This window comes from Notothenia coriiceps, unplaced genomic scaffold, assembly GCF_000735185.1.
Source record: "Notothenia coriiceps isolate Sejong01 unplaced genomic scaffold, NC01 NC01_scaffold00006081, whole genome shotgun sequence".
Lineage (NCBI taxonomy): Eukaryota > Metazoa > Chordata > Actinopteri > Perciformes > Nototheniidae > Notothenia > Notothenia coriiceps.
In genome coordinates, this window is record NW_011338782.1 from 8 (window position 1) to 15,394 (window position 15,387).

General features: G+C 38.1%; 1 protein-coding gene across 1 annotated transcript; it reads left to right on the top strand.

The window, feature by feature from the left end:
• Positions 1-675: 675 nt before the first annotated feature.
• On the top strand, positions 676-14,851 carry LOC104943428 (diacylglycerol kinase gamma-like; the record flags this gene model as incomplete). Its single annotated transcript, XM_010768814.1, has 6 exons — positions 676-771; positions 1,866-2,016; positions 11,433-11,495; positions 13,310-13,564; positions 14,079-14,231; positions 14,802-14,851. Coding segments are annotated over 6 exons (768 nt in total), but the record flags the coding sequence as incomplete, so codon positions are not given.
• Positions 14,852-15,387: the final 536 nt, after the last annotated feature.

Consider the following 15,387-nt stretch of genomic DNA (forward strand, 5'->3'; position numbering starts at 1 on the left):
ATTTATATTTTATCTAATCGCCAAAATAGTAATATAATGATAATAAATACTGTATCGTATAGAAATGAAACGTAAAATGGCATTTAACTGACGAGGTGTTTTGCTGGTGAGAGATTTGAGTTGCTTTAGCGTGTAGAAGCTAGTAAGCCTACCATTGGATTTGTTTTAGATAGGCACAACATGTTTCATATGCAGACGTTATTTTCCTGTTCCATGTTAAAATAAACCATTTTCAGTGGTTAAATAGTTATTGTTTTGGTCATGGAAAATTAGGTAAGGGTCCTGGAGAAGTCATTGAAAATCGTTGGTGAAAAAGTGTATGAACCCTGAAGAAAACATAACAATATTAAAATAAATACAGAACAAGATAAAACATCTACAGTGATCCTAATGAAATTCTCTTGAATTAAAGCTGACAATAAATTAAAATAGTTTAAGATTAAAAATGTAAAATACAGTAAAACATGGACGATGATACGAGTGAGAATTGAAAGTTAAACCAAAATGAAAAGCCATATTAAAAAAGATAGGTTTTTTAATTTGCTTTTAAACATTTCAAGGGATGCATGACTTTTACTTGTAGCACAGTATTTTTTACAATTTAGAAATCCTACTTTGATTACAAGAATCTACTTTCACCACTTTGCACCCTGACTACCCCCCTCCACACGGCAGCTAACCTTCTCTTCTTCCCCCTCCCTCACTCCTTCCTCACTCCTCCTCTTCGTCATTGTCCCAACTGTTAAACAGAAGCAAGACGTTCTGAACCAAGTAAGCCTCGGCCGGCGGGCTCTGCATGCTGTGTGGTGTCTGTGTCATCAGACTGCATGCACATTCTGTCCACGAACACAACGCCGCTGCAGATGGTCTGTCCCCTGTCAGAGGGCGGAGGTCACGGGGGGGTGTTGGGTTGAGATGAGTGCCGCTATGCCCCCGCCACATGGCAGTGAAAGATGGTGGTGTGGCAGGGAGAAGGATAATCAGTGTGAATATGACATATTGCTTTCTTCTCCATCAGACTGTCATATAAGGTTGTATCTGGACGCAGATTCCATCACCTCCGGTCTGCTGTTCCTAACCATTAAGACAATAATCTGTGGTGGATAGAAAACACCTTTACAGTAGACCTGGGCGATACGAACGGTTATATTTTGGGGTATAGTCGTCATGTAAGAGCAATAACAAAATTGTTTTCGAAAGTATCACTTTTTTGCGCTAGCCTATAGCTAACGTTAGCCATATGTGTTGGTGCCACTAATAAGTCTTTACCCTCCATTTATGATAGTTTGTAAATTGACTAGTACAAAGTGGCCAAAAAACTACTGGCACTATGTTGTACAGCTTTTTTAGTCTGCGTTTACAGTTTAAGCTGAGATTCAGTTAGCGTCAGCAACAACGAGGGCTAAGCTAATCAGTTAGCGTGCTAATTTCAGTCTGTAGCAGAATACATAGCTGCTTTGACATGATGTCAACACTGTAGCATTTCCACTTTATTTTTGAATATTTTAAACCTAAATCCTGGCCATAATCTACCACTGTACTTTTTTAATTCAATATCAAGAAATATTTAACCCTCATGACTTTTTCTGCTATAGGCTATCTCCCAGCCCTACTTTAAAACAATTCTGCTATAAAACCTCATTAATAGCTTCCAACCATATTGTCATTCAGCTGTTAATTTTAAGAAGATGCCGGCATGTCAATCACAGTCCAGGCTGCATACCTTCATTTCAGGGCAGATTTAATCGAAAGGAGGTCCATCGCTTCCTTCATCTCTCTCTTGTTTCCATCCATGGTTGGTGTAAACTTCATTCATTGTCCTTGAGTGTTTTGTTAACGAATACGCTCTTTCCTTCCCCATGCAGCCCATTGATTATGAGGGTTTCCAGCTCTTCATGGCCACATACCTGGAGAACGACATCCCAGAGGAGCTGTGTCAGCACCTCTTCACCTCCTTCAAGAGCAAGACCGGAGGAGGCTCCCCCGATCACTCCCGAGCAGGAACCAGTTTACTGGGTAGGCTGCTTGTATTTGTATACCTAGCGAAGTGCATTCATCTTTTTGCTTCTTTCAGAGAATGATACAACAATGCAATGATGCAGTGTACCCCTACTTTCCTTTCATCCGTGCATATTCGGTTTAAAATAAACATCTGCCACAACTCTTTTGAAACAAGGTCTGGAAATGGAACACAATCTGACCCTAAAATCATCCCATCAGATTATATGATTACAGTACATTTGTTTAAGTAATGGAAAGTGATCAAATTGTATACAAGCAAATCTCAGACACCATACCAAGGACATCTCATGTTGAATACTGAAAAAGTGGGACGCCCTTAGTGGATTACCTGTGGATTACCATCGTAGTTGTTTTTTGGTGTTTCCAAAACACAAAGTCAACGCAATTTTACACAAAATGTAGGTACTGGGAAATCTCTAATTATTCAGCTCTTTCTATGTTTTTTCTATTATAGAAACTTTTAAAAAAACATAAAGATACCATGAAAAAATGTGTATCCTCAGAGTCTACAATTCACCCTATTTCTTTGCAGCAAAAACAAACAAACAACCCAAAATCCTGCAGATAAACACACAGACAGGCATATTCACCCATCACTGTTTGCTTGAGGGTTTCACGCTGAGCAGAGCCGAGGTCTTCAGGTGCTGTAGGTCATTTGCACCTCGCTGCAGGTGCAAACTGTGTCCCTCCATCCATCCGTCCATGTGAGTGCTGCGTGGCCCCCGGGGCTTGAAGTCTGCTCCTCTCTGAGAGCAGCTGAGCGGACAGATGGACGGAGGAACTGAGAATCTATTTCTGTGGTGGAGAGCTTGTAAAAGTTAGAGGCAACAAGTGCAGCGAGGCCAAATGTCAGTGCAGCATCATTGGCTGAGAGTCGCAGTTAGTTTATGATGTCCTTGCTTTCACTTTTTCACTTTTGGCGGCTTTCTAGTTTGTGAGCATTACGAATGATCTGATAAACTCAACAAATGTCTTCTTTCAGGGGGGTTTTAATAAATGAAAGCTGCCCTGTAGAGTTTCCCTGTGGACATTCAGTTACTAATGATTGTTTGAATTCTTGAGGCATGACAAATGAATATTCAATACATATTTTTTAGAGCTTCAGATAACATCAGTACAAATTTCCTTTTATAATTGTCCAGCTAAGCTAAGCCCAGCCAACCACCACTCCTCAATATAATCAGATTGGTAGCATACATGCCTTCAAAGTAGATGATCCTCTGATGCTGTAATCAAAGTGTTTGGAATATATATTTAAAAAAATTATTTATCCTCTGAATAGTTGCTGGTAAATGTCCTGTCACCTGACTAATTAGTACATTGACTATTTATTTTAGCAGTTTATTAGAATATAATATAAGGTCAGTGGACTCTTAACCGGGTTCCCTGCAGATCCTTAAAAAGTCTTAACATCCATTGAATTAATTTATAAAAAGAATGCCTTCAAATAAACAGTGTTAAATATGCCATGACAAAAGATTAGGAGGAATCTTGTAAACAAATTCAATTCATCTTGAACGGTAATGCCGCTTGTTTTTCTGTAATTTGCTAATTGCTTCCATGTTAATGAACTCAGTGTTTATATAAAGTCACATCTAGAGAACTTAGTATATAATTACATATATCTATATATTCCCATGTCAGACAGGGATATCCTTTTTTTGATCCTGCAGATAAACAGATGCAGTTACTGTATAAGGCTTTGAGTGTGTGTGCAGTGTGTGAATTAGCAATGGCAAAAATAGATCAGTGCTACTTAGAGAGCCAAAATAAATGCTTAGAGACATGCTTAGTATATAGAGTAACACAGTTCAGTGATTCTGCGGCTGCTTCGGTGTGTTTAGGTTTATTTCTCATTGTGAGTCAGCTGATAGAGCCTGCACTGACACCTGGTGGACATCTTTCAAAAGAAATGGAGTGAAGCAGTGTGGATGGATCTCATTTCTGTACTGAATGAACCCTTTACTATCCTTAGATTTCAGTTTTTAATGTCTGTAGGAATAAACACTTTTGTTAATCACCAGGGCCCAGGAGTTCAAAACTTTTAATCTCAATCAGATCCGATCAGATGTTGAAATCCCATTTCTTGTGATCCAGGATCAGACAACTCAAATTTTGTCCCAGTATTTCAAAGCAATTCAGGATAGGATCACACTGATCCAGATTCAGACTTTTCAAGATGACTAGATCCTGAATATCAGTGCTTTAATCCTACCGTTCTCCAGCTAGTGGATATGAAAAAGAATACAAGGAAGACAAGAGACCATGTTGCAGAGACTTCTATTGTCCGCAATTACTTTTGAAAGGTGATGACAGATGAATGGACTTTTCTTTGTTGAAGATATTTTTTTCTTTAATCTAAATTACATTTGTGATAAACATTTATGTCATCAATATTTGGTTGAAAACAAAATAGGCCACCACAAACGTGACCAAAAAATGAAAAATAAAATTGGTGTATTATTTCAGATAACAAACTTTGCCATCTTATTTGTATTTTGAAACATATTTTAAAATAAATTGTACATTTTGCTCTGGTGATCCAATGGAAATCCACCCCTCTGGTGGGACCTGTGTTGTCGGTTTGAACTACCCGTTTTGAAGATTTAATAATAATGATGCATTTATTTTATATAGGCGCCTTTCAAGGCTCTCAAGGTTGCCGTACAGACACATAAAAAACAAGATACAGAATACATAACACCAGCATAAGAGACATAAACAACACAATGCAGTATATCAATCAATCAAATAATCAAATAAATAAAACAGAGGATGTGTGATGGATAATGATCAGGGTGGATATGCGAGTGGGAAGAGATGTGTTATGAGACGTGATCTGAAGATGGGAGAGAGTTCCAGAGGCGGATTAATCCAGATTAAAGCTTGGATTTGATTTCTTGATCTGATCGGGTATCAAAGTGATCCCAATCCTGTCTTTTGGTTTTGAACTCCCCAACATTTGGATGTTGGGGAGTTCAAAACCAAAAGACAGGATTGGGATCACTTTGATACCCGATCAGATCAAGAAATCAAATCCAAGCTTTAATCTGGATTAATCCGCCTNTAATAATGCTGATCATTATATTGTGAGCAATTTACACTCACATGTCTGCGTTAAATAAATGAAGAACATGTAAATGAATGAGACTCGATAATTGTTCTCCACATTGAGTTCAGGATACTGAAGTAAAAGTAGTAATACCGGAGTTTAAAAATACTGGTATACGCTAAAGTCCTACAATTACATGTTTACTTTAACACAGTAGCAGTAAATATATGATCTTTTAGTGTTGATCTATTGATTTAATCACTTAAATTGTGCAGCTTATAAAAGAGAAGCTACTGTATGTTTTATTATATATACACTGATGTGTGGCTTTTGAATTTGCTTCATTAATAAAGTTCAATGATGTGTTAATTATAAGTAATCTGAATCAGCAATATAAAATAAAGTAGTCAAATGAGGAATTTGAGAAGTATAGTAGAAGTACAAATGAGCAGGAAATAAATAATGCTTCAGAAAATAAGTATCTTTACTTACACATGTACATGGGCTACTGGGCTTAGTTACTGTCCACCACTCGGTATGTGTATGGTAACAGAAAACATTGCATTATATCAAATGAAACATTCTCTACAGATATTCATGCAGCATGGAAACAACATATTGCATTTGTGTCTTCAATCTGATTTCTGGCCTCCCAGTAGTTCAACACTTTGAATCTGATGGGATCAGATTTGGATGTTGGGGAGTTCAAAACCAAAAGACAGGTTTGGGATCACTTTGATACCCGATCAGATCAAGAAATCAAATCCAAGTTTTAATCTGGATTAATCCGCCTCTGGAACTCTCTCCCATCTTCAGATCACGTCTCATAACACATCTCTTCCCACTCGCATATCCACCCTGATCATTATCCATCACACATCCTCTGTTTTATTTATTTGATTATTTGATTGATTGATATACTGCATTGTCTTGTTTATGTCTCTTATGCTGGTGTTATGTATTGTGTATCTTGTTTTTTATGAGTTTGTACGGCGACCTTGAAAGCCTTGAAAGGCGCCTATATAAAATAAATGCATTATTATTATTGTTATCAGTTTGTAGAAATTAGTATATTGAAACACAAAACATTTTAAATATTGGGAAATCTTAGGAATGTTTATGGATCCTAGCAGAGCCCCTGGAATGATCATCACCTTTGACCACACTATTGACCCTTTTAGTTTATTGATATATTTTGACCTTGTGGGAATCTTACAGTACCCAAAAGTACACATTGTCCCAGATTATCTGCTGAATTATGCTGAATCTGCAGGAAATTCTCTGGATTCAGACATTTGTAGTCCAAGCTGAACAGTACAGTAGCTACAGTAATTACGTTTACTGCTAAACTCAATCACTTGTAGTGGTCCTGAAACCGTATGCTGAAGAGGTTGCTGGTAATAATCGTCTTGGTATAGTTCCCTCCACCGTGTGAATAGGGTCAGTGTGTAAAGTTCATGAGTCCTTGAAAATGAGACCACAAGTTCAGTTTTCCACATGAAGCCACCATGTTCCACTGATGGGAACCTTAACAGCTGCATACAGTGCATGTGGAATGTATTCTGTGCATCCTAAGCTTCTTCACATTAAAAGGTGCAAAGAGAAGGTTTAGATTACTATTAAGGGAGTTAGCAGGGATTATAAATAGAGATGCCCCATCAAAGGCAGACATTTTGGGACTTTAGAAAAACTTTCTTAATGCAAACAGTGACATGAAAGGTATATACTACTGACTATATTTGACTTATTTAACAGCTGCATCGATGTTGCAATTAGTAGATATACAGTACTAATAACCTGACATTTAAGAATGTCAATTAGTCTGCACATAATCTGACCCTCAATGCCAGGATAATACCCCAATCTTCTATTTGTACCAAGCCTTTTTGTCACATGTTTATTTTCCCAGTGGTATCTTTACTGAGATAGGCCATCCAAAGGTTAGATAAAACATATTTCCCCCACTTTTTGAAATATCAATGTCTAAAGGGCATGTCGGGCGGGTAGTTTTCTTTCATGTTTTCATCCAAGGGATCTGCCATAGTTAGTTTTTGTTTTCCTTAAGCATGGCATTAAATAAAATGGCACGATACATTTATTTAGGGACAGTGAATGCAGTCAAAAGTGTTCTTAATGTCATAGAAACCTAAAGAGCGGTTATGAGATTATGTCTGGAGGGTCACTAACATGCACCCTTTGCATTATACTGTTTATATAATAGTAGGAGTGTAAGAGGAATGTCATAAGTGACAGTGTCAAGGCTGCAAAGCAAAGTCTGACATGCTTGTACTGTATGTAAGCCCTTTATCTATACATTCATAGAAAGACACTGACACATTTGTCATAATATTTTAATAATTATCCGGTTTGGAATATCGCAAAAATGTGTTAATTGGGACAATTGTGTCTTTGATAATGAATCTCTTTTAACAATTTACTAACTAAAAATACCAAAAAAGCACATTTTATTTGTTTCATAACACTGTTAATTAAAAGCTTTGGGTTTTTGACAGATTTAATGGGGTATTTTGATTCAAAACAAGATGGTATTACTTTATACCATGGTGTGCTGGACTTCGAATCAGGGGATAACAAGTTCGAGTCCCACTGCAGTCAGCATGTCGTTGTGTCCCTGAGACACTTCACCCCAAATTGCTCCTGTGGGGATTGCCCACAGTATTGAGTGTGTACTGTAAGTCGCTTTGGATAAAAGCATCTAACAAATGACATGTAATGTAATGTAATTTGCAAATCATGTATTTGACAATTTTGTGAGTTTAAATCCAATATTCAATCTCCTTTTAGCTCTGCTTGGGTCACCACCGACTCTTCGATTCACCAGCTAGTTTGTTACTTTGTCCGTCTGTATTTTGTGCGTCTAAATTCCACAAAGAGGCAATCTGTGCATCTGAGAAATATTTGTATTCTCCTGGATAAAATCTTTAAACTTTCAACATGTAGGTCGTCTTAAGTAACGAATGATTGATTTACCAAGAATCTGTACTCCTGAGGTTAGATTCAGATTACATTACACAGCTTCAACTATTTTCCACCTTACTTTTTAATTTGCAAATCAAAATGTTTTTTGAACATTTTTACAAATGTTTTTAAAATTACATCCAAAACGTTTTCCCTTGCTGTGACTGTTATGCACTCATTGACCTCACTGATCGGATCATGAAGAAGCCCATGAACCGCTCCTCACGCTCTTATGACCGCCAGCAACATGTCACAGCATAAATCCAAATCCAAATCGTGTCTTCGATCTTTAAATACCACTGTAAACCCAACTCCTTGGATTCTTTATGTGTGATATCGAAGATAAATGTCCTTGTTGAATTCATGTTGAGACATTTTTATTTGGTCTTTTGTGATAAATTGTTATCATATTTTCTCACAAACAACACATTAAGGTGCTGAATTCAGTTAATAATGCTAGAAATAATGTTCTTTGTTGCATAAACAACGATAGAGAGGGTCACAGTTTAGAGGTGAAAGCTTGTCTACATTCCTGACCGGAATAACATGATGTAAGAGAGGGGCAAGTTTCTTATATGAAGAGTTGTATCCCTAAAGAGACTCTTAAGTGTTGTTTATTAAAAAACGTTAGGATTTGAATGAAAAGATACCTTTGAATGGAAATCTCTCTAATTTGCATACCTACAAAATGAAGAACACAGGGGAAAAAACTGTCTGGTTCATGATTTCGAAACTGGGATGTCAGGCCTTGCTGGGTCAACCTTCATTGCACAAGTTGTCCCATTAGATCAGTATTTACAATAAGTTAAGAATGTTTGTATTGTGACGGGCCAATGTTTGCTCTTCGGTCAATGACGTCCGTTCTGTATTGTTCTACAAAAGGCCATGCAAATTGTTCTTTTAGTTATTTTATGCAACGTCAAATAGTATATTTGCACAACCTCAAATGTACACTGTGCTTAATTCAGGTTTTATCTGGATTTAAAAAGCAAACATTTGTGTGGATGTGGTTTGACATGTTGTTCAGAAGCCAAACATGAACCTATTGAAGTCTGGCTTCCCCCCTGGGTGCCAGCATGCATTTGTTTGGCCCCTGTCCCCCACACACCATGAGTCCGCCCCTAATTGATGTTTTGCTCATGTGACTTCTGCAGCTGACCAGTCCTTATAGAAACAATTAAGTGTGACATGATCAATGGTGTCACAAGTTGCTTTAAGGTCAAGAAGGAACAATATAGTCAGCAGCTTCTAAAATCCCGTCTGTCAACTGACCAAATAGTATTGCCAAAGAGAAATTAGGCAAGATATCACATAAGAACTTTCTCCATAATATCCAGAGCAACTTGAGGATTAGTCTAAAATGTTGTAAGACTGAATGTAAGGTCATGACCTGTGAGCAGACATGTTGACACACTTCAAATGTCCATCCTGAAAGTGAACTTCATGTCTCCAGAGGGGTGAAATGTTTATCTCGGAAGGAAAGACGTTTTGAAGTTTGCCGTCGTTCAAAAGACCTGTCGTCACCGAAGGAAGGTAAATACGTTTAAATACGTCTTAGAGTCATAAGGTTTCCCAAGTGAATGAAAAAGAACATTGACATATATTGTTGTGACGTATAAAAGTTTGTGGATTTATTAACAGAAAATATAAGGTGAGGTATCGAAAGTTCTCTTATGAACGTGTAACATATTACCGAATTAAATGACTTCATTTTTTAGACATATGAAGAAGGTGCTGACGAAATAAATGTTTTGGGATAAGTCATGACTGGACATCTACAATACAACGAAGTTAATAGGTTATACAGAAATTACAAAGGAATTTGTACGTACTTGACGTCCCTTTTGTAGTAGACAAATACTTCAAACAAAAACGTTAACAAGGTCCATTCTAAAAGTAAAGGTTTTTTAGGACAACACACAACATTTACTCCTTCCGATATTAGGTAAGTCAGTATTTCCTTTGTGCCGTAAGAAATGTAGCCTGTAAATAACGGGGTGTATAACTTGAACGTCCTATAAAATATTGTGTGAAGCACCTAACGGTGGCCTGTATTACATGACATTGAGTACGCGGCGTATTTAAACTTTGTACACAAATACAACGACGTTTTAAGGATCACCAGTTACTGTGTCTAATGTATTGTGTGGTGGGGGATAAAAAGGAATTTAGGTAATGGGTCTTAACACATAAAAGGGTCTACTCGTTTCACTTTGTAACAGGTTAGTAACAATGCGTTCATATTGTATCGATTAACAACAGGAAACGAAACCAAAACTGTTAAGAAATCCTGAATGTCCATTTATGTGTGCATTCTCCCAGGTAGTACCGAAAAGGTCGTACGTTTCTGTTACCGCTCGGATCTAATGTTGTTATGACATGTCGACTGCAACTACCTGAACTAAACAACAAACCGTAACTGTACAGCTTGTCGGCAGTGGAGTTACACACATTAAACTAAATAAAGGTTCATGGGTGGAATGACAAAACCAAGGACATTTTAACATAGAGAACAACACAAATTCCCGTCAACAATTTATCTAGACTATTCCGCAACCTCCGCAACTCGGGCGGTTGAAGAAGTGGGATGCTAGCCAAATAACGTTGTTCTGTGTCGGTTACTAACCCCGGTAGACGCGGTTGTGCGCCGGGGTGTAGGTGGACAAAAAATGTCGGGTTTGACCATGGCAGTTTTTTTCCAAATGATTTCAAGTGGATTTACATCTACAACTACCATTTCAGGGTGTATTTAGAAAGCACAGATGAAAAGGAAAGAAAGTTTTTCCCAAAAGGTACTGTAGCGTGAATTTGTGCAACCAGTCGTAACCCTATGCCTACAGTCGTCTAGAACGCCTTTGGATGGTGAAAAAGAAACAGTACGGATAGCTGTAACGTAAGGTGTCGGTTATACGGCCGCAAACTACAGGTAACGTTTCGACTGGCCTCTATTGCGTAGACTCTAAAGAGTGTTGCCACCTTCCAGANCTTGGTCTGAGGAACTATTCTAATTTTTTGAGATAGGATTTTTGAGTTTTCTTAAGCTGTATGCCATAATCAGCAATATTAAAATAATAAAAGGCTTGCAATATTTCAGTTGATTTGTAATGAATCCAGAATGTATGACATTTTTGTTTTTTTAATTGCATTACAGAAAATAAAGAACTTTATCACAATATTCTAATTTTCTGAGACAGTCCTGTATATAATCCTGTCTCCCTGATAATTGCCTTATTGTTTTGAACCCATGTGGTTTCTGTAAACAGTGCTTGTCTGTTCTCAGATGCTATGTATAAATATATATACGGAACATAAAGCAAACTCTTTCTCCACTCGTTCTCGCTGCTGCTGTTTTCCCCCTGCGAACACTGACTGACTGCAGACGCCCGCTCCATTGACGCAGGCATCTCCATTCAGACTGAAGTGGCCTGTGCCCCCATCACAGGTAGCCGTTTCCCCAGAGACCCTCAGCGTAAAGCGGACTGGAATTCTCCTCCTGCTCCCCTCTCTGTGCTCTTGTTGTGCTGATGTGACTCTGATGTGATGTGACTGTTGTTCTGCCTGTGATCAGTGGATGACTTTGCTTTGTGAATTTGTGTAAGGTTTTAACGCGTTGTTGTATCTGTTTCTTGTACCTCTATGCTGTTGTTGTTGTTGTTCTTGTTGTTGTTGTATTGTAAGGTTTTACAGTGTTAATTTGTTGTTGCTCCTTACTGTTAACGAGCTTCCCTCTTCGTACAGTAATGTTTAACATTCTGACTAAACCCAATTGTCCTTTACAGAAACGTATTAAAGGGAAGCTTCTGGATCCATCAAAGTGCACGCCGTAAAGGATCTCGGTCTCAATGCGGATGTAGTCTTAACGTTTTTTTAATGTAAAAAATAATTTTGTCGGAATAGGCTTCCACATTTTCTTTTTTTACTGATTGTTAAATATGTAAACCGTTTGTCCGTTTATTGTTACTTCATCCATTTGAGTGAACTGAACATGGTTTTGCTTGGAATTATTAGATTCCGCAAAATATTTGTGAAAAAATTATGAATATAAGAAACCTGACATTAAATTAAAAATAATAATAATTACAGTCCATTTCAAAAAATATATCTGGACCTAATTTATGTTTGTTTCTGCAACCACTTAAATAAACATACTTTTTAATTCAACACACTTTTTTTTTCAGTGTAATCTTATCTAATGCTATTTTGCTTTTATTACTTCACCTTCCATGTTAATATCTGGGTCATGTGACCTGCCTCCCATTGGCTATTCCCACTATAACTGGGGGCTAGACCCGTGTTCCAGTAACATGTTGTGTTTTTGATGATTTAGTCAAACTCAAGGCCCAGGGGCCAAAGCCGGCCCGCGACTTCATTTTATGTGGCCCGCAAGTGCTTGCAAAGATTATAATGCGTTAATTATACGGTTACATGCCACTTTACAGAAGCACGTTGCCCATAAACTACATGTCCCACAATGCATCTCGTTTTGTGACATACGCACTGAAGCAATTATTTGCCCTAGACTTCTGCTTTCAAACGTAGTTAATTACAAAGTTATTACCCTATCCAATAATAATCCAATTCAGAGGCAATAATGTAATATAATACATTATTTTATATTATAATTTATATAGTTACAACCGGCCCTTTGAGTGCAACCATAATGCTAATGTGGCCCGCGATGAAATTGAGTTGATTTAGCCACTAAAACAAAGGATTTCTTATCATTATTTCCTCATCATTGTTACTTGTTCTTATATATAGGAGTCCTGTTGGATAACATTTATATTTATATTAGATAGATAGATAGATAGATAGATAGTACTTTATTGATCCCAATTTGGGAAATGTTTGCGTTGTAGCAGCATAAAAAAAAGAGAAATTAAGACACTAGAAATAAACAGTCCAAAATATTTCTAAAATATAAATAAAATAGTAAAAAGTAAAAAAATATACATGTGGAAATACACATTGCCAGTAACAAATATAATGCAGGATATTATATTGTACAAGAAATTGATTATTCAATATTAAATAGAATACAAATGTAAAATGTACAGTGTGAGTTTAAGTCCAGTTATTAAGAGAAGCTGTGGAGCAGAGAGCTCTCTTCTGGACAGAGGTGATTTGTTGTACAGAGTTATTGCAGTGGGCAGGAATGTCTTCCTGTATCTGTCCTTGTGACAGCGTTTAACTTATTCTTCTTCCTCCTTTTTCTTCTCCTTCTTCCTCCTCCTCCCCCTCCTCCTCTTTCGTCAGGGATGAATGGTAAGAGCATCCTGTCAGCGATGGGTCGTCACACCCCCGATCACTCTGCAGTGATGACCGCAGCGAGCTCCACCTCCCCCTGTTCCTCTCGCTCCTCCTCTCAGCGCTCAGGGAAGGGGGCCCAAACACCGGGGGGGCCCCATCGGTCCCCCTGCTCCCAGGTCAGATCCTCAGAGGCCGGCTGCAACGCCCTGACCCCCAACTCTGGTCCTGGCCGGTCCCCTGCCTCCCCCAAACTCTCCCCAGGTGAGCTCAGCGACACTCAGCTACAGTGTAGAAATGGCAATGACATCATTCTAAACCTGAGCTCCTCCAACGATGCAACATATATAATAAAATACAAAAATACAAAATAAAAAGTAGTACAAAAAGTCTATATACATGTCAATAGAATATGAAATTAAATAATGTAAATTAAGACAATCCATTTCAATTTAAAGAGTATATATTGTACGTTCAGTTACTCATGTCTTTACGCTTTAACAAAACAAAGGAAAAAATGCAAATATTTCTAATAAACTGACTTTTGAAATAAGGTGAAGTGAATACTGTAACTTTTAAACACACAACAACAATAAGGAATAATGACAATATTTTTTTATAATTAAATCAATACGAGTATCTTATCTATAAAGATTGCCAAATATATTTAATATTTGCAACTTTTTGTCATAAATCTTGGACATACTGTATTTGTGATAAACTGAAAAATAAAGTTGTTTAAAAAAAAAAAGAAAACCTGCGTGTTGTTCCTCCACAGAGAGGAGTCGCTCTGAGAAGCATCTGTCGCTGCGGAGGAGCCCGTCGCCCCAGAAGGGAACCCCCCTGCCGGCGCCCCAGGTGGTTTTCCTGAAGGACATCGTCTGCTACCTGTCGCTGCTGGAGAGGGGGACGCCGGAGGACAAGCTGGAGTGTGAGTGACAGGGAGGATGAGTCGTATGTCATGTGTGAACGTGCTCAGGTTGAACCCATCGCTCACGTTTCTGTCCCTCCTCAGGGGGTTTACATACTGTGATCACACACAGCAAGTACTCAGATCCTCTATTGAAATATAGAAAATTGTATGAATGTAGAGTCAGTCACAATCAATCTCCGGAGATGAAAGAACTGATGCCAAGAGCTTCCTCCTAAAGCTCTTTATTCTTCTCATACTGTCTGTGCTGCCGCACCTCTTTTCACCCTCTGTCTGAAACCAGAGCTCAGCCTGCTCTGATTGGTAAAGTAATGTCACTACAGAATATTCAAGTAGTGAAAAAAGGAGGTGTTGTCGGCAGTGTGGGAGAGAAACTCCCTCTGGATGTATCCACATGCACAGAAACCTACAACACACTGCAGGAGAGGGACAGTAGGCCTCCTTCAGGTCTCAGGCTAGTCTCTGCTGACTACCCGACGCTGCTGCTCTTCACCCTGCAGCCATCAGAGGAACAAATGTTAGCGGGTAATTATCCGAGAAATCATGAGATCTTCTCTCCTCTCCCTCTAGTCATGTTCAGGCTGTACGACACAGACGGCAACGGGGTGCTGGACAGCTCGGTGAGTTCCACTTCTTGGTTTTGTTTCTCACCCTCTCATCTTTCTGTCTCCCCCCCTCCTCCCCCCTCGGTCTCTCTCTTTGCCCTTTGCACACTGCAGGTCTAAGAATAAACACCTGAACACAGCGACAGTGTTTACATGAGATCTCCTCCGTTTATTATGAGCTGCAGTGATCACGTAAACACATTTGATGATATGGAAAAAAGTGGCTTGCAGTAGTAACTCTTAGAAACTCCTCAGATTTGTCTGGGTTACAAATAATACATTGCAATGTTGTCCTGTGTATTATCTTATTTCAAAAAACGCTGAAAATAAGTTTCTTTTATTATCACCAAAAGGTATCAAGGACTTATGCAGAATTGAAGAAGAACATTATATTATTCTAGTTTATCACTTTTGATTTTGTAGTTTTTTAAATGTTGAGCCACTTTTTAATGAATATCAGTAGAGCAATACATCAAATCAGAGAATAATGTGTATTGATACGTACGGATCAGTTTGTAACTATGAGTGTTGAATAAAATGTAAAAAGTTAA